The 22,186-nt window shown below is 52.7% G+C and overlaps 1 protein-coding gene across 1 annotated transcript in view; it reads left to right on the forward strand.

Annotated features, from left to right (window-relative positions):
* The window catches only part of SLC37A1 (solute carrier family 37 member 1), a 34,482-nt gene that overhangs the window by 8,353 nt on the left and 3,943 nt on the right, over positions 1-22,186 (forward strand). The window contains exons 3-16 of the mRNA XM_087817835.1: positions 2,288-2,414; positions 3,066-3,144; positions 5,452-5,587; positions 7,126-7,202; positions 8,209-8,375; positions 12,153-12,190; positions 15,291-15,368; positions 16,319-16,450; positions 16,865-16,955; positions 18,143-18,205; positions 18,675-18,760; positions 19,709-19,757; positions 20,910-20,983; positions 21,257-21,335. Coding sequence (XP_087673961.1) covers positions 2,288-2,414; positions 3,066-3,144; positions 5,452-5,587; positions 7,126-7,202; positions 8,209-8,375; positions 12,153-12,190; positions 15,291-15,368; positions 16,319-16,450; positions 16,865-16,955; positions 18,143-18,205; positions 18,675-18,760; positions 19,709-19,757; positions 20,910-20,983; positions 21,257-21,335 — 1,276 coding nt within the window. The remainder of the gene's footprint in view (positions 1-2,287; positions 2,415-3,065; positions 3,145-5,451; positions 5,588-7,125; positions 7,203-8,208; positions 8,376-12,152; positions 12,191-15,290; positions 15,369-16,318; positions 16,451-16,864; positions 16,956-18,142; positions 18,206-18,674; positions 18,761-19,708; positions 19,758-20,909; positions 20,984-21,256; positions 21,336-22,186) is intronic.

Genomic DNA, 22,186 nt, shown 5'->3' on the forward strand with positions numbered 1-22,186 from the left:
ATTTTGTGTATAGACTGTCAGCAGGCTTGAGTGGCTTTGACTCTTTGCTGTAGAAGGAACAAGGAAACTGTCCACTGCCAAAGACAGTCATTTACAGCTTGATGGCCCCTCCCTCACCTCCGGTCTTTGGCGGGGACATAGACCAGCACTGCAGTCTGTTGCCCTCTATAGCCTCGCTTGCTCCGCTCCCTGTGAGTGGTCGGTCGAGTGCTAGACAGCTGCCCCCAAAGTCCCAGGCGGCAGGAGCGGCCCTGCCGAGGCTGTTGCGTCTGGACGGTTCTAGGTTCCCTTCTCCGGGAGCTCCCAGCGTGTGTCGGACATCGTCCATTCAGTCCAGAATTCTAAAATTCCTCCCGACTCTTTGTGAGCAGGACTTTTCCAGGCCTTCAAGTTGCTTGCAAAACTCTTCACTTGTTTGACATATCAAGTTTTAATGACTGGAAATGTTTGCAGACCTCTCAATATGTGGTTTTTAAAAGAAAGTAAGGATGGGAAAAGAGACTGTGGGCCTTAATAACATGCATCAGCTCAACCAGTGACTCTGAAGCCAGTGCCGATGACCAGCCAGTCATTTAATGACTGCTTCTCCTCCGTCTGGTTAGGGAAGTACACTGACAGCCGCGGAGAAGGGCACTTTATAAAAATGGAAGGGACCCTTGCAGAGCCTCAGGGAACACCATGGAGCTGAAGGAGCAGAGTGGTTGGGGAGCCTCTCTGGGGTCCAGGGTTGACCTTGAAAGGCTGGGTTTGGATTGTGGGACAGATGCCTGGAGCACCGATGGGGGGCTGCATCACCATGAAGCCACCAGCCCGGGGGGGCGGGCGACGCTGGGACAGAGGCAGCGTGGGGAGACTCGTGCACGCTTCACCTCTGTGGCCGCACAGGGACGGGCTGGGTTACACTGGGCGCGTAACTGACAGTGTGCCTCACGTATGCGTCACGTGACGTGGTCAAGGTCAGAAGCCAGCACGTGGCACCAGAGCCTGAGTCCCTGACCAGGAGGCTAGGCTGCCTTTGCTCGCAGGACAAAACAAAGCACAATGGCTGTTCTGCTTGTTTATGAAACGGAAGGTGGGCATATCTGCTCCTTCATATTTCCCATGGCTGGTTCCTCCCCGGGAGTATCAAAAGGTGAAAGGGTGTCGGAATCCCTTTCCCATGTGGGGTAGCCCGCTCCCGCCCTGGCCCGGCTCCCTCCCGGCCTGTGGCTTTCCTACTGAAAGCTGGACTGAGCGGCTCAGTGACACCTCGGGTCTGCAGCGGGGCCTCCGTGAGAAGCAGCAGGAGGGCGGGAACACCTGGCTTCGAAGGTGAAGAGGAAAAAGATAAAATGGGGCGAATGGGAAATGTGGGAAACGCCAGCTTCATGCAGAAAGGAAGGGCTGCGCCCCCACCCCACCCCGCCTCTGACCCGAGCTCCCGGCCATGTCCACAGCCCCGCACGGTCACCCTGGTGGAGTGAGCACAGGCAGGGCAGAGACAGGGCTCCCCCACCAAGAGGAGGCCTCCAGCCCCCGGGCAGACAAGCGCTGCTGAGGAAGGCTATTTGGCAAACAGATACTTTGTAAAGCAGAAGCCTTGGCTAGATTTTTAGGGCTGTGTCCCAGTGATGATGACAGCCCCGTGAGCACAGCGCAGCCCAGCCGTGTACCATGCCAGGACAAATATTTACATGCTCACCCAGGAAATACCACCTGGCTGAGCTCTGGCCCCTCGCCAGCTCCCAGAAAGCTCCTTGTGCCCTGTCCCTCACCACTACCCGCCTCCAGGTAACTCGGATTCTCACCAAGGGTGCCATGGATTCATTTTCCTGTTCTCGGACATCATAAATGGAAACAGGGTCCTGCCCTTTGGCTCTGTGTCAGGCCTACTGTTTGTGAGGGCGTGCTCCTCGCTGCATGGGCCTGGTGCTTGTTTCCGTGTGTCGCTGCAGCGTTCAGCCATATCCACCTAGCAGGACGACTCCATCGGTCCTTTCTGGGCAGGCGGTCCGAGGATGACGGGCAGTCAGCTTCCAGCTGCAAAGCTGCTCTGAGCAGTCGTCTTTGGTGGCCCTGGACACTCTTGTATTTGTTCTGTGTATGCTCAGGAGGTGGGCTGCTGGCAAGCCCGAGAATCCTTACCCGCCAGCATTCACGTTCTGTGGGTCCCGCAGGCAGACTGCCCCTGTGGTGACTGCCTCCACCTAGAACCAGTTGCACTGGGAAGGCTGGTAAGATGGGGCATCCCTGCTGGACCGCACGTGAGCTCACTTTCTCTGCCTCTGTCTTCCCGGGGATGTCCTAGGGTGAGCTCCACAAGTACTGTGCTGCCGTGAATGGGGCTGAAGTCAGATTCAACAGCCAGAGCCAAAAAGCCAGTGATACCCCCTTTCACCTGGGTAATGAGACTGACTGCGGCTGGGCCCCATTTGGTGAGTTCTCTGTGTCCGTGCAGTTCTGAAGCGCAGTCCCTGCAGGGAGGGTTCCTCCACAGACGGGAGTGCTGGGAGACCGCTGGTGTGGCCCGATTCCTCAGGCCTTGCTGATCCAGTGGCAGTGTCATATGCTTGGGGGTAACTGGGTCTCCGAGGGGCTCTGTCCTCCCACGGTTCCCACCCCTCCAGCCACTGCTGTGTTACGGGGCCTGTTTGCAGAGGTGTTACCACCAGCACAGAGATTCTCTTAGTGGGAAACCTGCTGACCATGGTCTGCATGTTGTATTGTCAGAGCTGGAAGCTCAGGCGCAGAGCAGACTGTGGATGGAAGGGAAAGACCACACGCCTGGTGGGGGCTGGCCTGGGCGAGTGCAGAAGGAAACGAAGAAACCCATGCTCACCCTGAGCCATGTGGGTTTATTCATGTAAATAATGAGTGCTGAGTGGTTGTTCGGAACACAGTGACTGTATTTCCGTTTGCCGAACAGCCCCACAGAAACTGTGTTGCCCCATCTGTCCCTCCTTTGTGCACACTGCCTTGCTCAGAGCAGAGGTTTTATCATTCATTGCCCCAGTCAAGGATGTGCACTAACACTTAGCATCAACGAAGCTCTGCTCACCTTCACCTGTGGATTTTCACCCATGCAGATCGGGACAACTACCAGCAGCTGCTCGGGGCCCTGGACTACTCCTTCCTGTGTGCCTACGCCATTGGCATGTACCTGAGGTAGGTCTGCTCAAGTTGGCTGGACCCTGGCCAGGTATACCATTCAGTATAGACATTCTCAGGCACACTGATGTAGGCAGGATGTGTGACACTAGGTCCCACCCGCAGGTCACTTACCTTCCAGTCTCTTCTCAGAGACAGTGAAGGAGTGGGAGCCAGCATCCACTGCCGTGGCTGTGACGGCGCCACCACAGAGCAGCGCAGGTAGAGGACCTGGGCACTCTGCTGATCAGGGCAGCTGTCCGTGGATGCTTCCCTGGCCCTTGGGTTTAGGACGCACAGCGAGCCCTGCCAGGATGAGGTCCCTTAGGGACAGGGTACTGGCAGCTCCCCATGATGCTCGGCAGAGCGCACCCTTGCCTCTGGTTACGTGTCCCATATCACTAATTCCACAGTTTACAGAATGTGTCTGCCTGCACACCCCGCTCCACACACACAGCTCCTCACCTGAGCACAGAGGCTACTCGGCCTGGTGGCTGGGGTGTGGATACAGGCTGGGGTGTGGATAGAGACACACTGCTGGGGTCAGAATCCCAGCTTCAGCACCTCCTCACATGGCCATGGACAAGTTACTACATAGTTTTGCACAGTGGGGGAAATAGTAGTTCTTACTTCACAGGACTGGGGGGGGATTAATGAGCTAATGCCTGAGGATACTCAGGCACATGGTGCATGCCCAGCGTCTGTCACACACAACTATTATCCTGGGTTCCCCTTGATCCCATTCTTGAACTGACCTAGAAAGGTGGTGTTGAGTGGGTAACAGGACGTGTGAGGGGTGGGTTGAATACTGGTATTATGTCTGTCCAATCAGGTTGGAAAAAAAATAGGGACTAAGGCCTTTAGCCCAAGAGACTTTTGTTCAGAGACTGAGACCTTTAGAGATTCGAGAATCTCAGGGATTCTGTCAATGCTGAGCCACTTCTGACACCCCCAGAGTGTGGTGTCATTAGGACCTGGGAGCCCCCCCCAACCCTGGCCCAGCACCCCTGTGGGTGGGTGGTGCCCAGCCAGGCAGCTTCCTCTGCTGGAGTGGGTGGCCTTCCTCTGTTGTGTTTGCATATTTGCACAGTGCTGCAGACGTGGACAGCAGAGGACAGGGAAGCCTGGAGCTGGTGGCGCACAGCAGAGCTTGAGCCCGACTGATGAGCAGTGGGCTGCAGCCACGTTCTGTCTTGAGGAATAATTTTTACAGTTTAAAGATTGATCCCACTGGGCACCAATAACCCATAGAATAAAACACCCACAAACTGGAGTACGTTTTTCTTAGTTACTAGAAAACAGTGTTTGAATGTTCTTCTCAGCTGGGAGGGATTTTGTCCCTTAGGAAACATAGAGCAATATTTGGGGCCATTTTTGGTTGTCACAGCTGGAGAAAGGGTGCTACTGGCATCTAGTGGGCAGAGACTAGGGTGCTGCTAACATGTATAGCAGGCAGGACAGCCCCTCACCACGAGAGTCACCAGCCCAGGATAGCAAGAGTGCCAAGGATAGGACACCAGGTTTAAATGAAGCGGTTACATTATTTCCTATTTATTGGTGGTCATTTTTCACGCAGCCTGCCAGTGAGGGTTATTATGAGAATCTGTCTCATGTGAAGTCCACAGTGGACTCACAACTGCAGCCAGGGTGTGCATGGCCTTTTAGTGACACCAGCTCGTGGACTGTGTAGTTTAGCAGATAAAATCAGACATGGTGGGCACTGTCATCAGCCCAGGTCCGCCCTGGCAGGTGCCAGCAGGTGTGGTGTGGCCTCCAGTGCCTGTATGAGTCGACAGTAATGTGGAATGCTAACCATTCCATCAAGCCTTTTCTTCTAAAACTTTTAAGTAGAGATCAAATTTGGGCCCCATATTGTTAATGCGGTGACATAATGGCAGCTCAAGGGCCCAGAGACTTGTTCATGGTCGTAGGTGACCCCTTTTTAAGATATTTGTCTACAGTGTGACAGTTGAAATTTTAACTGGATGCTGTTTATATAAAAGCAGGATTAACCAGCAGGACAAGTTTTGAGGGTTTTTTTATTGTCAGCCATCCTATGTGTAAGCCATGGGGTTTGAGGTTTATTATTTGACAGTTAGTGATTCTTACTAGAAATAAAATGTATTCAAGCATGTTGCCAATTAACAGTTTCTGGTTAACAAATGCTCTGTTGGGAAACTCTCTGATTAAATCTTCTCAGAAACTGTAGGGCTTTGGAGTCCTAAAGCTCAGGAAACAGGATGGAAACACCCGGAAAGAAGCCGCGGGGTCGTTTACACTCTGGGTGCGTTTGCTTCCTCAGATCTGTCTCTTCTTTCTTCTCAGTGGCATAATAGGGGAGCGCCTGCCAATCAGGTATTACCTAACTTTCGGGATGCTGGCCAGTGGCATCTTCACTGCCCTGTTTGGGTTAGGGTATTTCTACGACATCCACAGTTTTGGATTCTACGTGGTAACTCAGGTAAGGTCTGGGTCCACGGCTCACCACCTGTGGGGTTTCCACGATGAGCTGGATGGGGTTCATGTCATGGGTCCCTGCCTCCACCAAGAGAGAAGATGGCAGGTGATAGAATTGGGGTGGGTCGCGCAGCAGACCTGTGTCCTGTCCGACGTAAGGGTCAGCGCTGACATGTGAAGTCTTTCTGTCTTCTCTGAAATTCCAGCAGCCGTGCAGTTGTCCTTAAGTTTCAGGAGTCACTTCTTAAATCCTATCTGCCCAAACCCCAGCAGGGAATCAAAGCAGTAGCCCCTCTGCCTTCATCTGGACGAGTTCTAGATGTTCTGTCCTGTAACAGAGTGGAGCACTTGGGAGTTGGAAGGATGTGGGGTGTAGCGAGGGCAGGGGGAAGGGAGGACTTGGGCATCCTTGGCAGTGGGACAGGACTGGAGGTGGTCAGGGGAAGGAGAGAGCCTGAGGGTGCTCAAAGCAGGTGAAGACCCAGACAGGCCCTGTGACTTTGCCTTCCAACTGGGCCCAGCCCTTCCTGAAACGTTTGGCTACTACCCATCCCAACATTCCTGTGGACAGATATTTACTAGAAATGGAAAATGACTTAAAATAATGAGCTCAGCCTTTGAGGCTCTCCAGATAGCCTGGGTATGTGTGTGTGTATATGTTATAAAATCATCAAAGCAAATTAGACATAATTTGCTTTTTAAATGTTGCCATAGGCCTTGAAAAAGTGTGACTTTTAATTACAAAAGCGATTTACACTTTATAGTAATATATAAAATTAGAAGGAAGGGAGGAAAAAACAATTTCCCAGAGTTCCAGCACACTCCTGGGGGAAAGGCCAGCCTGGCTACCCTGAGGCTGGTCCAGAGAGTGGCCCCCAGATGGCTACTGCAGAGCAGGTCTGTCCAGTGGTGGTTGTAGGAAGCACTGGGCTGGACCTGGTTTCATGTTGTCTGTAAAGTTGCCCCTGACGCTCCTGCAACCAAGGCAAACCCATTCACCATGCACTTGCTAAATCCCTTCTTGAAATGTAAGCTCAGGGTGCTCCTGGAAAGGGGGAATACTTCCTCCAGGCTTCAGGTCAAGGTTAAGCTCGGTTTAGAGGATCACTAACAACAGCACCTTCTTCATGACATAAAAAGTGGAAGCATGCAATTTGCAAGCCTTATTAATAATAAAATCACAGTTCTAGGAAAAGACCACTTTTTCTCTTTTTATAAAGGTTAGATTAGACAGAAATTGAAACCCTTGGCCCCAGGCTGTTAATAGTAGTTCATCTTCTAGCAAGAAATTTTCTTTTCTTTCTTTTCTCTGCTTATTCCAACATTTTCACAGTAGGTATATATTACATTTGTAACTCTGTATTTAGTTTAAAATCTTTGGCTCTTGGGACTCACATCAAAGAGAGTCTGGCCCCTTTCTTTTTGTGCGAGTCCCAGCTGTGCTCCCAAACTTGTGAAGAACAGAGAAGGGGCAGCGTCCTTGAGCCCCTCCTGAAAACTGAGTTTTCCTCGAGGTGAGGCCCCTGTCGCCCTCTGCCGCAGATCATCAACGGACTGGTGCAGACCACCGGCTGGCCCAGCGTTGTCACTTGCCTCAGCAACTGGTTTGGAAAAGGAAGGTGAGGCTTTGTACAGTCTGTGCTTGTCTAACCACTGTGCTGTACACCAAAACTAAAACAAAATCATATTGAGTGTCAACTGTAATTGAAAAACAAAATATTTTTTTAAAAGAAGCTGAGAAAAGGCCACCCTGTTTCCAGCAGTGTTATTTTTTAAAATATTTTTCTTAAAGACTTTAGATTTATTGTAGGAAAAAAAACACTTTAGTCTATTATTTGATTTAAGATGATTAAAACTTCTGAGACTTGAGGTTCTGGAATTCAGATGGCCTTTGTCCCAGGAGATGCCCTCCCTGCTGTGGGCGGGGGTGGGTCTGTGCCACTCTGCACAGCTGACCAGCAGCATGGCCTTTCCTGGCCTCCTGGGAACCTGGGAGACGCGCAGAGGACAGAGCCCTGCCCCGGCCTTTTGACGTAGAAGCTACATTAAAAATAAGGCTCAAGGGCACATGGAAGTGTGGCAGGTCCTGACGAGCCACCCCGTGCCTGGTAGCAGAGATGCACTCAGCCTCTGTTGATCTGACTGCCAGTCCAGGTGACACTGTAATGCTGTGTGACACACAGCCCGGGCCCAGCCAGGGTTAGGAGTGTGGGGAGCCACTAAAGAAGACAGGAAACTGAAACAGAAACCAGCTCATGGAGCCTCATTTAGCTATTCCACCCACCCGACAGGTCCTCAGCAGAAACCTACGTTAATGGGCTAGTTCATCTAATGATTGGATTCAGTCTGCAGAGGCACAAATTCAAATTTGGGGCCTTCCAAAGAGCTGCAGGAAAAGGCCCCATTCCTCTTTTTTAATCATAAATAAAGAAGCTCTGAGAGAGACGGGTGATTATGCACATACATCTCCGCGGTGAAGTGAACCCAGTTCTCTCGTCAGCGTCTCCAGCGCTGGTCTCGCAGAAGTGCCCGCTGCCTCTGTTCCTGGGCCAGCGCTCCCAGGACGCGCACACCGCCATGTCCTACACTTAAGCTTCTCAGCATCGCCCGTGTCTTGTGTTGCAGGCGAGGTTTGATCATGGGGGTCTGGAATTCCCACACCTCAGTGGGCAACATCTTGGGGTCCTTGATTGCTGGCTACTGGGTGTCCACGTGCTGGGGCCTGTCCTTCATCGTGCCTGGTGCCATCGTGGCAGCCATGGGGATCGTGTGCTTCCTCTTTCTCATCGAGCGTAAGTACCCGTGGCCTGAAGATGACCCGCCTGGGAGGGCTTCGGGAAGAAGTTAAGGGGACAGCAGTTTAGTCCTGTGCAGGCGTGTGGCCTCTCCCCTCGCCGGGTAGACTGCCTTCAGGTGTAGCCTGCCTTCCCCACTGTTTCTCTCCTCGCCATGCTGGGTTTTCTGCTGTTCCCTGATTTCTGGAGTAGCAGGTTGGAATTCCTTCTACCCCGTCCTCCCACCCCCAGCCTCGGGCATACGTGGCTTCCCCGTGTCTGGGAGTCTCGACTTTCTCCGGCCTGCCACGTCGCTCACCTCCAGGGGCGTGTCACCTGGCCCACGGGGCTGCACCTGCTCCACTTGTTTGCTTTCTGATAAGATATACCTTGGACAATGTAAAACCATGGCGCCACTGGTAACCATATATCTTAATTAGGTGAAGAGTGTTCTGTTCTAGACTCAATACCAGACTTGTTTTAATTAAATTTCAAATTAATTTTTAAAATAGAGATGCAGCAGGAGAAGGCTTCTCAGTCCCCCTAACGGTAGAGACACGGATGCTGCTGGAGCTGCTGTGTGTCAGAGCTCCACTCACACGCACTTAACTGCACCGCCAGTGTCACTGGAGTTCTGGGAAAAGCCATTCGTGCCACCTGTTCTCCTCCAGGCTGGCTCCCCAGCACCTGGAGATCTGTCCCCTGGGCTCTGCGGGGTGTTCCTTCCACCCAGTCACCTGGAGAACAGTGCACTTCCTCTTCCCTGGCACAGGGTCCCCTGGGTGCGTTTGTCCTGCCCAAGGTCTGGAACCCACAGTGGCCTTTATCTCTTCCTCAGCTGATAAGAGGCTGGTGCGCGGGGAAGGAGGCGACGTGAGCAGATGGGGCGTGTGTGGCAGTAGATGTGAGCTGGCTGCAGGCCTGCCTGGGCTCTGAGTGCCAGCCCTGCTCAGCTCAGGCATCCTGGCCACGCCGGCCCGGCTCAGGGCAGAACTTCCAAAAACAAGAAAGCTTTTCTTTGGTCTTTGTAATAAAGTGAGAGCCTCCCCACCACTGAGCCACCGCCCCTGAGGCTTCTGCAGGCTGTGGGATTGGCAAGGGGGGAGCGATGTGGAGATTCTGAATGGAGGGCTCTCCTGGAGCTGCCTTCCCATCACTTCCTGTCATTTCCCATCACCTCTTGTCATTTTCCTCTTATTCCAGGGGTCACTCTGCTGGCTTCCCTCCCCAGGTACTGTGGCGACCTTGGAGCTCTTCCCCCCCACTGCCCGGGTCCACCCTTGGGACAAAAAATACCATCTCTCAGCTTCCCCCAGCCCACCAGGCTTAAGCAGGAGTCTGTGCCTGTAAGCTTGACCTAGGTCTTACTGATGTGGGGGGACAGCTGAGCACATCCAGCCTGTACTCGTGCCTCCTGCTTCTCTGGTTCTCCCTGGCGACAAGCTGGCACTGGCAGGGAGTGTTGAGGAGCCACAGGCGGGTGGTGGGAACTGGAGGCCTGGCCACAGAGCTTGTCCTCCCGCCCCTGCTTTCCCATTCCTCTGCTTGGTGGCTTTTCTTACTACAGTCTTAGCCTCCTGCCTTATTACTAAATTCATTCAAGGTTCCACAAGATCCTCAATGAGTCCCCTCTCCCTGTTCTTTATGTTGCCACCAAAAAGTCCCTCCCACTGCCCCTCCTTCCCTGCCCACCCCACTCCTGTCTCCTCTCCCCGAATTGTCATGCTTTGGGGCACAGTGTCCTCAGAGCACCCTAGGCTCCCGCCAGAGCCTGCTCCTCCCGGTTGATCTCACTCAGTACCTGGTCCTTGCTCTCGCTCTGCATCCGGGGCACTGCTTTCTATGGCTCATCACTTCTGGAGGTGATTGTCCTTGTCACACCACCCAGGCTGCACCCTCTCTCCTCCCCCAGCCTCTGCTAAGGCCGGTCCCCAGAGCCTGGTTCACGGCCCACCGGCACCTTCGAGACTTGGCGTTTCTCCCCGCTCTGCTGATGGCCTTTCCTTTCAGCCCTCCCTCTCCTGTCTCCCACGGGCGTGGCTCTGCCCTGAGGTCATGTCTACACCTCCTGCTAAAACCTAATAATCAATGAGCACGCGCCCTGCAGCCCCTCTTCCTCCCCGGTCAGATGGGGCATTTCCAGGAGGGGGGGTGCGCACATGGAGGGCTGCCCGTGTTCCAGGCTCCAGCCAGGCGGTGGATCTCCAGGGAAAGGGCCTGAGGCTCAGGGTGCTGACTGACCTGCCCAAGGTCACTCAGGAAATGGGGGTGTTGGGGTGCAACCAGGGGCCAGCTCACCTCGTCAGACTTTCTTACACTCTGGCTGTGGACCCCTTAGGTCCTTGGGATGGGTTCTTGTGGGTTCAATTTTTTAAAAATATTTTTCCATTTAAATAACCTTTTTAAATTTTATTTTTTAATTGAATTTACTGGGGCGGCGTTGGTTCATAAAATTACGCAGGTTTCTTGGCTCCTTTCTGCTCCCTCCTCGCCGTGGTCAGTGACTGTGGGGTGGGGCTGGGCGGCAGCAGCTCCGGGCAGTGTCCCCCCCCCTCCTGTGACCAGCAGCAGGGGCTGGGCTCCCTCCTGCCCTCCTTCCTGCCCAGGGCTAGGCCCAGAGGACAGAGGCCCCACTGTGGGCCCTCGTGTCTGCCTGTGAGACAGCTCTAGGACGTGTCCTAGCTGGGGGCTGTGTGTGCTAATGTCCTGCAGGGTGAGAGCCCCGGGGAAGCCTCTGGTAGGGGACTGGCCCAGCCTCGGGGGGAGCAGAGGCCTCCTGACTCACCCTGGGAGCGGTGGTCACAGTGTGGCTGGAGCAAACCCTTTGGGTGAGCTGCTGACGTCACTCTAAGTGGTGACCGCACCTCTCAGGTGGGCCATTGGGACCGGCAGTGCCATCCCTGTGGCCCGTACAGGGTGAGCGTGGAGGCGCCTCCAGACCAACAGAAAGTGCTCGGCAGGGCCCCACCGCGGCGTCACCCTCCATGTCACTGGGAAGGAACTCAGCTGCTGGAAGCTCAGTTAAACCGTTTCAGCAGAAGTTATAACAAGACCAGAACTCTGGGTGGTGGGGAGGGAACAGGCTGTTTAAAAGGCAACCTCTGGACTTTGAAGAGATGGGGTTTGCTTCCCCCAGCTCATCAGTGTGTCCTGGTCTTTGGTGCCCAAATATACTGAGTAATTTTCAAGGAACAAGATGGAAAAGCCTAGCCTCGAGTTTTGTTACCTTCCCACATGTCCTTCCTCCCTGGCATTTAGATAAAGGGCACTTTATTCTATACCAAGATGGATGTTTGGTCCCCACTAATTTTCAGTTCTAATTAATTCCATTAACTCATCACAAATGTTATTTGTAAACTTCTACTCTGGAATGCTTTAACTGTTTTTATATTTCCTTCTGGTTCTCCTCCCTCAAGTGTGCTTCGTGTGGCTGTCACCGCTGTGTGCGTGTGGCCGGCTTGTGTGTCACACGGGACCTGCTTGCCCTATGGCTCAGCAGGCTTCATGCTCCTGCCCACTTGTGCACTTGTTGGTGGCGGGTTCCTGCTCCTCCCTGCTGAGGTCCAAGGGGCCGAAACAGTCCCGAGAGACCGAGGGCAGGGGGCGCGTGGGTTCTCTGTGAATGGCCACCCTGCGCCCTCACCCCACCAGACATGCTGCCTGGGACATTGTCTCTTTTCTGAAATTGCTGCTAATTGGGCAAAAGTACTAGATGGGTCTTGTTTCAGTTAAGTTTTTGCGTTGGAAGAAACACTGGCTCTGGGTTGACACGTTGTTGCATGTTTGGTGTTTCAGATCCGAAGGACATTGCCTGCTCTTCCACCCTGGTGGCGGTAAGCACTCGCTCTCCACTTCTTGTGTCTTGGACAGTGTGTCGTCTGCGAAGTGTCTGATGACTGTCATCAGCCTGGTCCTGTCTGTGCAGTGTCAGTGGGTAACAAAGAGCAGACAAAGGTCCCACCCTCAAAATATTGGCAGTTTTAGGAAAGGGCTGATCATCACAGCCTGGGTTAGACTTCCTCGGGGAGGATGACCAGAGGCCAGGAACCAGCCACGCCTCATGAGAAGGGGGGACACACTGGCTTTCCCCTGGACAGATGTCACAGCGTGACTGCAGAAAGATGGGAGGGGTAAGCTGGCTGGTGTCACTTTAAACTGCGCTCGACACATGTCAGGCAGGCCGTCCAGACTCCCCAGCACATCAACCACCTTTCCCTGGTCAGTGCAATACCTGCTGCCACCCGTCTGCTCTGACCTCTGCCATGCCCAGCTGATGAATGACTGGCCCTGCTATCTGGGTTGTTGAGCAAATCAGTGGGCACAAGCCGCACTGCCCTGCTGGCATCCACAGCAGCTCCCTGCCTTCCCAAGTCACTCGGTGCCCTCCCCGCCTGCCCAGCCAGCCCTCCCTCCCATGGCCTCGGGACCTCCCTCCTGCTGTCCCCTCTCCTGTGCTGTCCGCTGCCCTCCCTCCTGTGTTACTCCAGCACCTGGTGTCACCACCTTGGATGAAGCCTCTGTTGCCTTCACACCAGGTTCCCTGCTTACCTAGACGCCCCCCCCCCCGACTTCACATGCACAGCTCCCCTCCCCTTTGTTCCCCTCCCCTCCCCAGGCCTTGACCATTCCATCAAAACTGCCTACCAAGGTCCCCAGTGGCAGCATCTGACCACATGGGATGCTCGGCCTCACCCCACTTGACTTGTCACTGGCATTTGACACAGTTGTTCCCTACCTCCCTGAAACACTCTCTTCCTGGGGCTTCCAGACACCACACTGGCCATTCCTACCCAGAGTGCTTTGCTGGCCTCCCTCATCTGGCCGCCCAGATGTGGGACACCCTGGCTGGGTGCGTGGCCTCTTCGTTTCTCGTTCATCCTTTCACTGGAAGAGATCTTGCACAGGCCCATATGGGTTGATTGGACAAAAGAAATAAAAGTTCCTCTGTTTGCAGATGATACAATCTTGCATATAGAACATTCTAAGAAGTCCACAAAAAACTATTAGAGCTAATTAACAGGTTAGCAAGGTTGTAGGGTAAAACACAGAAATCAGTTGTATTTCTATATGTTAGCAATAAACAATCTGAACATGAAATTGAGAAAATAGCCTCATTTACAGTAGCATCGAAGGAGTAAAATACTTAGGGATAGATTTAACAAGGAAGCACAAGACTCATCCATCAAAAACTGCAAAATATTGTTGAACGAAATTAAAGAAGACCTGTGTTCACTGGTTGACAAACTTAATATTGTTAAGATGCAACGTTCCCCAGTCACTACAGATTCGGTGTGACCTGCATCAAAACCCCACCGGTTTTCTTGGCAGAAGTTGACAAGCTGAGCCTAGAATTCTTACAGAATTCGGGGGATCCAGAATAACCAAACACTCTCGAAGAACAACAAAGTAGGAGGACTCACACTTTCCTATTTCAAAATTTACTGCAAAGCTGGAGTAACTGAGACTCTGTTACTGTCATAAGGTAGGTGTAGACCAGTAGGGAAACGGGTCCGGACATGGATGTTCTCGTCGTGGGGGCCGACTGATTTTCAGCAAGGGTGCCCAGACCAGCCAGCGGGAAAAGCTGGGACACCTGGGTATCCGAATGCAAAGAATGTACTTAAACCCCTGCTTCATGCTATACACAAAAATCAAAGTGGTCAAAGACCTACATGTGAAAGCTAAAACTGTAAACCCTTAGGGGAAAACATGAATGCATTTTAATGACCTTGGATTAGGCAAAGTCATTTTAGATATGCTACCAAAGAGCACAAGTGTGGAAGAAAAAATAAATAAATTGGACTTAATCTGAGTTTAAAACATTTAGGCTTCAGAGGACATCATCAAGAAAGTGAAAAGACAACCCACAGATGGAAGAAATGTTTCTAAATCATATATATGATGAGGGGCTTGTATCTGGACTATACAAAGAACTCTACAACTCAGTAATAAAGAGACAATCCAGTTAAAAATGGGCAAAGAATCTGAATAGATATTTCTCCAAAAATATATACAAATGGCCATAAACATGGAAAGCTCTTCGATATCATCAGCCCTCAGGGAAATGTGATCAAAACCATAATGAGATACCACTTCCTGTCCAGTAGGACGGCCAGAATCAAAGACAGGTCATGGCAAACCAAACCGTCACACATGGCTGGCGAGGACGTCAGGCGGTGCAGCCACTTTGGACAGTCTGGCAGTTCCTCCAAAGGTTCGAGTTACCTACCACATGACCCAGCAGTTCCACTCCTAGGGGTACATCCCAGAGAAATGCAGATGTGTCCACAGAAGAATTTAGATACGAATATTCATCATAGCATGATCCCCAGTAGCCAAAAAGTAGAAACAATACCTACCAGTTGATAGATAAATAAAATATGGTAGATCCTTACAACAGAATATTTTTGAGCGATAGAAAGGAATGAAGTACTGGTATTTGCCACAACCTGGATGAACCCTAAAAGCACAATCTGAGTGAGAGGCCGGTCACAAAATGTCACGTGTTGTAGGATTCCATTCATACAAAACTTGCAGAATCGTCGAAGCCGTAGTCAGAAAGTAGACTGGCGGTGGCAGGGTTGGGGTGGGCATGGGCAGGCGAGTGACTGCTCATGGGCTGGGCTTCCTCCTGAAGGATGAGGGATGTCGTCAGATTGACCGTGGTGATGGCCGCGCAACTCTGGGAGTGAAACCCACCGATGGCATACCTCGGTCTTAGATTATTCCTCAGGAAAGAGTTTATTTTCACTATTATCTGAGGGTCTGGAACCCTGGGATTAAACCAATTAGCCTTTGTTTTATTTTAATCATTTGCATTTCCCCCTTGGAGGCTTTTTTGTGAATATGGTAGGTATCCCTGCCACAGTGAAGTGAGGTGTCATTTCTGGCTGTGGATTCAGTAATTGTTCTAATTAATTTTTTTCCTTCCAGCATTCAAAAAGCTACGAGAACGGCATGCACAGGTTCAGACTGCAGAAGCAGGCCCTGCCCGACGAGAAGAAGCTGCTGGTGAGTCACACCCAAGCCAAGGGGCAGGAGGCCAGAGTCCCTGCTCGGGGACCTCGTCCCAGGCATCGAGTTCCTTACAAAACTGGGTCTCTTGTTTCCTCAGAAAACTCGAGTTTGTCCTAGTTAGATTTATTTGGATAGTAGGCTAAGCTTACTTAGAAATTTTAAGTCAACTCTGAAAGTCATTCACTCGTCCAACAAGTGTCTGCGGCATTGCACGCAGCAGGTGCTGCCCTAGGCCCGGCTCGCCGTGAGCGTGAATGACATACTCCTCCTGTGGAATTCCCGCTCTGGGGCAGGGCCAGGGCACAGCCGGAAAGGACGCTTCCTCCATCGAGAGCTCCTTAAAAAATGCAGGATTGTATAAAGGATTTATTGACATTTTCATAAAAGTTACATGTAATTTCACTGCTTGGTGATAACCATTGCCAGTTTAGAATTTAGCTTTCTATAAATACATTCTATAACTACCTAGTTATATATGTACGTATTTAAACATAGAAATATACATAATGTATGTATAAATTCCTCGAGATCATGATGAAAGTGCAGCTTGGAATGATGTTTTATTATTTAATGTGTCATAAGCCTTTTTCCAAGTCATTAAAATCTAGTTTTTTTACAACTGAGAGATGTATCATTAATGTGAATGGACTTCACCACTTTTTCTCATGGTGGGGAGACATTCATTTTATTGTATGAGTAGTTTTCCACCGTTCAGATTATTTTCCACAGATAGATCCCTAGAATGGCTGGGTCACAGGGTTTTGCCTGTTTAGTGAGTATTTCCTAAAAACACATGAAGATTAATAATAAAGCAACGGCTGCAGTGAGAATGTTCCCGAGATGTCCCAAGACTTCAGTGGAGCCCTCGTCATCAGGAGTGCTGCCTCCCTGCAACCAGCCAGCACTGGTGGCCCCTTGTTTTCCTCTCCCTCCACTGTCTCCAGGACCCAGAGATGCAGTGCCTGCTGCTGTCGGAGGGCAAGCGCTCAGTCCGTCAGAACCACGTAGTCACCCTCCCAGCCGACGGAGGGAACAGCGTGGCCGCCATCAGCTTCACGGGGGCCTTGAAAATCCCCGTGAGTACATGCGCCTGGGAGTTTCCGAAAGGGGCGTCTGTGCGGACTTTGGACAGACACTGGCCTGTTGATAACTTCGCTTATCGTGATTATATAACGCACAGGCCAGCATGAGGGCTCGGACAGATCCAAACAGGAGGCCTCAGCCCTGAACAGGCCGCAGTGTCTGTTTGCCTCACACTGTGTTTCAAAAAGGCAGCCATGTGCTGTAAGAGCCTGCTGGGCAGTTGTCCTGTGACCCCACGTCCTAGGCTGCACAGTATAGCCACACGTGCCCCTCTCCCTGCCCACCTGGAGGTGCCAGCACCAGGCCAGAGCTGCGGGTGTTGCATGAAAGGCTGGGGAGTGTGACTCGGTAGCATATTTGAATGAAGGCAGTGAGTGCACCTTTGGGATAAGCGCTCTCTCTTTCAGGGTGTGGTCGAGTTCTCCCTGTGTCTGCTCTTCGCAAAGCTGGTCAGCTACACGTTCCTCTTCTGGCTTCCTCTCTACATCACCAACGTCGGTGAGTACGTGTTGCTGGAAGCACAGATGTTCAGTTTTGTGCACTGGCTGTGATCTGAGCTCCCTTTATCTGCTGGTTCCATAGACGTGGAAAGAAGAGGCGTCCACAATGCACGGTGATGGGAGAGACACACTTGAATCCCACAACGTGATTAGTGGAAACATATAGACAAAATGGGAATTGGACTGGGCACTTTTTTTGCCATAGTAATGACCTTGGTGGGGTGAAAGGGTTGGCATGTGACATCCCAGCTGTGGCTGCCAGTTCCACGAGGCTCTTCCTATTCTCGGGCAGCCTGCATTTAAATCTAGGATCCCTCACACTTTGGGGCATAGAGGCTGGTGAGCAGGAGCGGAGGCCCTGGGGAGCAGAGCTAACAAATGCTTAATAATCTGACCTGGAAACTGCTTCCTGGGGTGGGGTCTGATTTGAGGGAAGAGAGGCTGGTTTGGCTTATTTCCAAAGTCCAGCAGGGCTGAAGCTATAGGCTGTGACAGAAACACCAGCTCAGGGGTGGTGTGCTCTCCCGGTGCTATGTGTGACTATACCCAAGAAAGACAAGAGGGGACCCAGAACTTCCTCAGAGAAAAGACCCTGAGTCCGGGGGCTGAAGGAGATGGAAATGGTCAGGGTGGGGGATGGTCAGGGTGGAATGGTCAAGGAGGACCCGAGCTTCTAGGTGCCCCCCTGAGATGTGGGGAGATGCGGCTCTGCTGAGTGTGACAAAGGGGAGAGATGTGAGTGCAGGTTTGCGGAGTGCAGGCTGCATGTTCTCAGCAGTGTCATAAGGACAAGGAGAGGGGGACTGAGCCAGAGGCAGAAGGGCTGAATTTCACAGGGTGGGAGCTGAGGGGACAGTGAGGGGACCGGCATGTTAGCCGGGACGGGTCTGGGAGGGCAGGGAAAGGCAGCAAGGAGCTTGGGCGTTCCTTCCCTGTCTAGCACCCCACTTCTGTCCTGTGCTGCATGTAATTGGCTACACTGAACCAGAGGGGGCGGGGGTACGTCAGACTCAGCAGGACCAGCACTCATTCTGGGCTAAGAGTGTTTAGTCTTTGTCTTCCTTGTGTGTCCACCCACATCCTGGCTGCTTGTTTTCTCTAATCTGAGTTAACTAACTGCTCCTTGGTGTGCATCATGCTTACAAAACAAAAGGGCATCATGGGAGGACCTTGTCATTTTAACAGATCACCTGGATGCCAAGAAGGCAGGGGAGCTGTCCACCTTGTTTGACGTGGGCGGGATCTTTGGTAAGTCCCTCACCACCTGCTCCACTGCTGTGCAAACAATGGCACAGGAACACCTGGGATCTCTGAGTTGACTTAGTGCTGAGAGGAAAACGCGTCCCCCAGGATGTACCACCTGACTCTGCACGTGAACTAGACTCCGTCAGAGACAGGCGCACATAGCAGGCAACACACTGTTGTTGTTAGTACCCTGACAGGTGAAGGGGCTTTGGGGCCAGCCTAAAACCAGCCCCCAGACTCCCTTGTTGTCTTACTGGGAGGTGCCCACCGGATCACTCACATCTGACCACAGCACAGAGGCCTGTTTGGGGATCAGGCATTGCTGAGGCGGCTTCCTGCCAATGGGGATGTGAAAGGGGACTTGGGAGAGGACGTCACTGTCTTCTCTCTGCTGTCACTGTCTTCTGCTTCTTCTCCATGGGACCCTGCCCAGGGAGGTAATCACCTCAGGACCCACCCTTCTGCATTGCAGGTGGGATTCTGGCAGGTGTCATCTCAGATCGGCTGGAGAAGAGGGCTTCCACCTGTGGGCTGATGCTGCTGCTCGCAGCCCCGACGGTGAGCCTGCCCCACAACCTCTGCCTCGGACACAGCCACCCTGTCCTCCCACCAGCAAGCACTCTCCCATCTGACCCAGGCTCACTCCATTCATGGCTCAGAACTTCCCCCAGCAAACCCTGTGGGCCTACAGAGCCCCAGCTTCCCTCAGGCCCACCTTGGCCCCGCCTCGCCCCATCAAGGCCCTTCCCCTCTCCCTCCCTGAGATCCCACTGATCCTTCAGGGTCCCGGGTGGGCGCCAGCCCCCGCCCATCACATTCACAGCTGGATCCGTACTGCTTTTTAAGTATTCAGTAGTGCACGACCTTGGGCAGCTGACTCCCTCTCTGTGGCTCAGTTCCTTATCTTCAGAATGAGGGTGACAGTGACAGCACCTCACACTGTCAGTTTGAGGATTAAGTGAAACATTACATTATTACTGCCTTTACAACAATAGTACATATGATATTATTACTCATCCACTTGCATTGAAGCTATTTGGCTGTCTGCCACTCCTCTGGGCTGTGATTGTCCCCTGAATGAGGCCTAGTTTTCAGTCATCTTGGGGGGGTGGGCACTGCCCAACACAGACACTCAAAGGCCCTTACTAAAGAACTGACTACACGTGGCCCCCTTGCCTTGGGACTCCTGCTTCCCCAGGCACAGCTGCTGGGGGCAGCAGTTAGACTCAGGGAGATCTGCCCCAGCCCCAGTAGCTCAGAGGGAAGCACCGCAGGGTCCCCCAGCTCAGTGAGCACAGTAAGTACCCGCATGTCTGGGACAAGGCCAGTGGCTTCTGTAGACGCCTGTCTTCAGCCCGCCCAACTAGGGAGCATGGCCTGCGTCCTATTTAGGGCTGTCCCCTCTCTGGTTGGCTGCTTGAGAATCGCCTGCCTGGCTTCTCAGAGACAGACTCCTGGGCAATCTTTCACGACTATGTTGCTGTTGCCTTGTTTTTCCCATCACAGCTCTATATATTTTCCACCATCAGCAGGATGGGTCTGGAAGCCACCATAGGTGAGTCCACAGGCCTCTCTTTTCTTTCATACACAATTTTTTACCACACAGCTTGGTGAAATGAAATGAAAAATTAACCAAGGAGCATTTAGCTGGTGTAACTGTGGCATATGGTGAGGCTAGAGGAGTCCCCAGGCCCCTCTTTGGGTGGGGCCATTGGGAGAGGCCCACGGGGACTCCTGCTCCCACAAGGCCTGACCATCTGAAGGTCTGAGAGCAGGTGGGGAGGGTGCAGGCCACCTGGCCTGGGTAGTGATAGGCCTTGGGTGCCCAGTGGCAAGGAGCCCCTCGCAGAAGCCAGACGTCACCTGGGAGGCAGCAGTCTGCACCTCTGGCGGGTGAGAGCGGGCAGGAGCAGGGCGGGCCAGGTTCCCAGCCCACCCTCCCAGCTGGCTCCTGTTGGCCGCCCTTCCAGGGGCAGTTGGGTAACACTGGAGGGCTATTTTTAACTTCCTCAGGCTGCACTATCAACTCGCAGCTCTGCCACCTAGAAATAATGTTTTTGTCCTAACAAGCCAGCGGTAGGGTTGAGGGGATGAGGGCTGTGTGATCCCACTGAAAGTTACCTGGAGGCAGGTTGCTGATGGGGGTGTCACAGAGTTCCTGCTACCCCTGGTCCAAATGCTTTTGCACAGAGGAATGTGAACTAGAGGATGGTTTAAGAAGGTAACCACGTTTCAGCGATAGGCACTGTGGTCCTGCTCAGGACCTCTGCCGGTTTCCCGTGGGGGCCCCATTGGCACTGTGGGTGCAGAGAGAAGTCCTTTCCACTGCAGATAAGGCTGTAGCTGGTGGTAGCCAACAGACGACAGGGGCATTTGCTGCCCGGGTCACATGTGTACTCGGTGCACCAGGTTCTCGCCTCCCTTAGTGTGTCAGCAGTGGCCGTCCACTGAGCTGGAGGAACAGAGTTCCAGGAAAGTGTGGCTGGGCTTACCCAGCAAGTCTTTGGCAAGGCTAAAGGAAGGCGTTTATGACAATTACACCCCCCCCCAGTGGATGTGGATGTGTGGGCCACCTTCCCAGCATCCCACTGGGGCCAGGACCCATTTGTAAAAGCAGGGTGTCCACCTGGGGGTTGCTGAGACCGTGGGGGCTCGTGGGGGCCCTGTTCTGCTCACTAACTGCCCCTCTGGTTTCTGGTTTCCACAGCCATGCTGCTCCTGTGTGGGGCCCTGGTCAGCGGGCCGTATGCGCTGATCACCACCGCCGTCTCCGCAGACCTGGTGAGTGGCCACATCTCAGCGCCGAGTTGGGGCGGTGGGGGTGGCAGGCATGGGCCATGGTGGTCACCTCTTCCATTCATGACAGCAGTGGGCTCTGTAAGTGCAGCCACCCTGACACTTTGCCCACTTTTCCAAGGTAAGTTCCAGTGGAAAACCCCCACGTTCTGAATTGCTCTGCACAGTCACTATGTAAATTGCTGTGGGGACGACTAGTTTCATTTCTCCCTCTGATGCTGCTGGGACAGGCCTCACACCTGATTTTCCTCTCTTCAGGGGACTCATAAAAGTCTGAAAGGCAACTCTCACGCCCTCGCCACCGTGACTGCCATCATCGATGGAACCGGGTCTGTAGGTACGTGGATATTTTTAGCTTTGAAAGTTAATTGTGGTCACAGGGGAACTGCATTGTCATGTCCTAATTAACGGACGCCGCGATTCCAATTGCTCTGGTGATGTTGGGATCAACTGGCCTTAATATACGGGCTGATGGGAAGCAACCCAGGGGACGAGAGCCTGGGGCACTGTCTGTCCGCTTTGGTCGAAGGTTCTGGAAGCAGTGGGCACTGTAGCTGGTTGGAATTCATTTTCGTCCGTGTCAAAGAACTGGGTTTTCATTAAAGCCATCTGTTGGCAAACTGGGCCCAGCCCGTGGCCCACTGTGACTGTGTATCACTGTCATCTCCAGGACAGGGTCTTATTTAAATGTAAATGACAGGAAAACTAGTGGGTCCCACAACACGCTGGACTCTGAGTGTTCGCAGCCTCGCAGAGGTTCTTGGAGAAAATTCAGTAGCAATATCCTGAAGGACAGAAAGCTGGTGACATATGAAACTCACCCTCAGAGAGGGGCAGGTGGGCACTGGTGGCCGCCAGCCTGTTCCTATCAGCCAGTCAGGCTGGCAGCAATGGCCGTGTCCTTGACCTTTCTTGAGCTCACACATACACTGTGTCTGCTCCCTGCCCGAGGTCTGGAGTCGCCTGTGCGGCCCTGACTGCCGTCATTCAGAAGTTGGGGCTCAAGCTTCTGCTCCCCAGAGTCATAGCAGCCCCATTTAGGCCTCAACTTTGGTTCCTTCATTTTGCTGGACTCTGGTGGCTTTGAATTTGCTGGATAGTGTTAGTGCCCACCTCTCTGGTGTTTATTTTAAAATGAGACCATTCCCTTTGGGGGCATTTCTTGGGGAGGAGGCAGGTGGGTGCTCT

This window comes from Miniopterus natalensis, chromosome 6 (genome assembly GCF_054644295.1).
Source record: "Miniopterus natalensis isolate mMinNat1 chromosome 6, mMinNat1.hap1, whole genome shotgun sequence".
Classification (NCBI taxonomy): Eukaryota; Metazoa; Chordata; class Mammalia; order Chiroptera; family Miniopteridae; genus Miniopterus; species Miniopterus natalensis.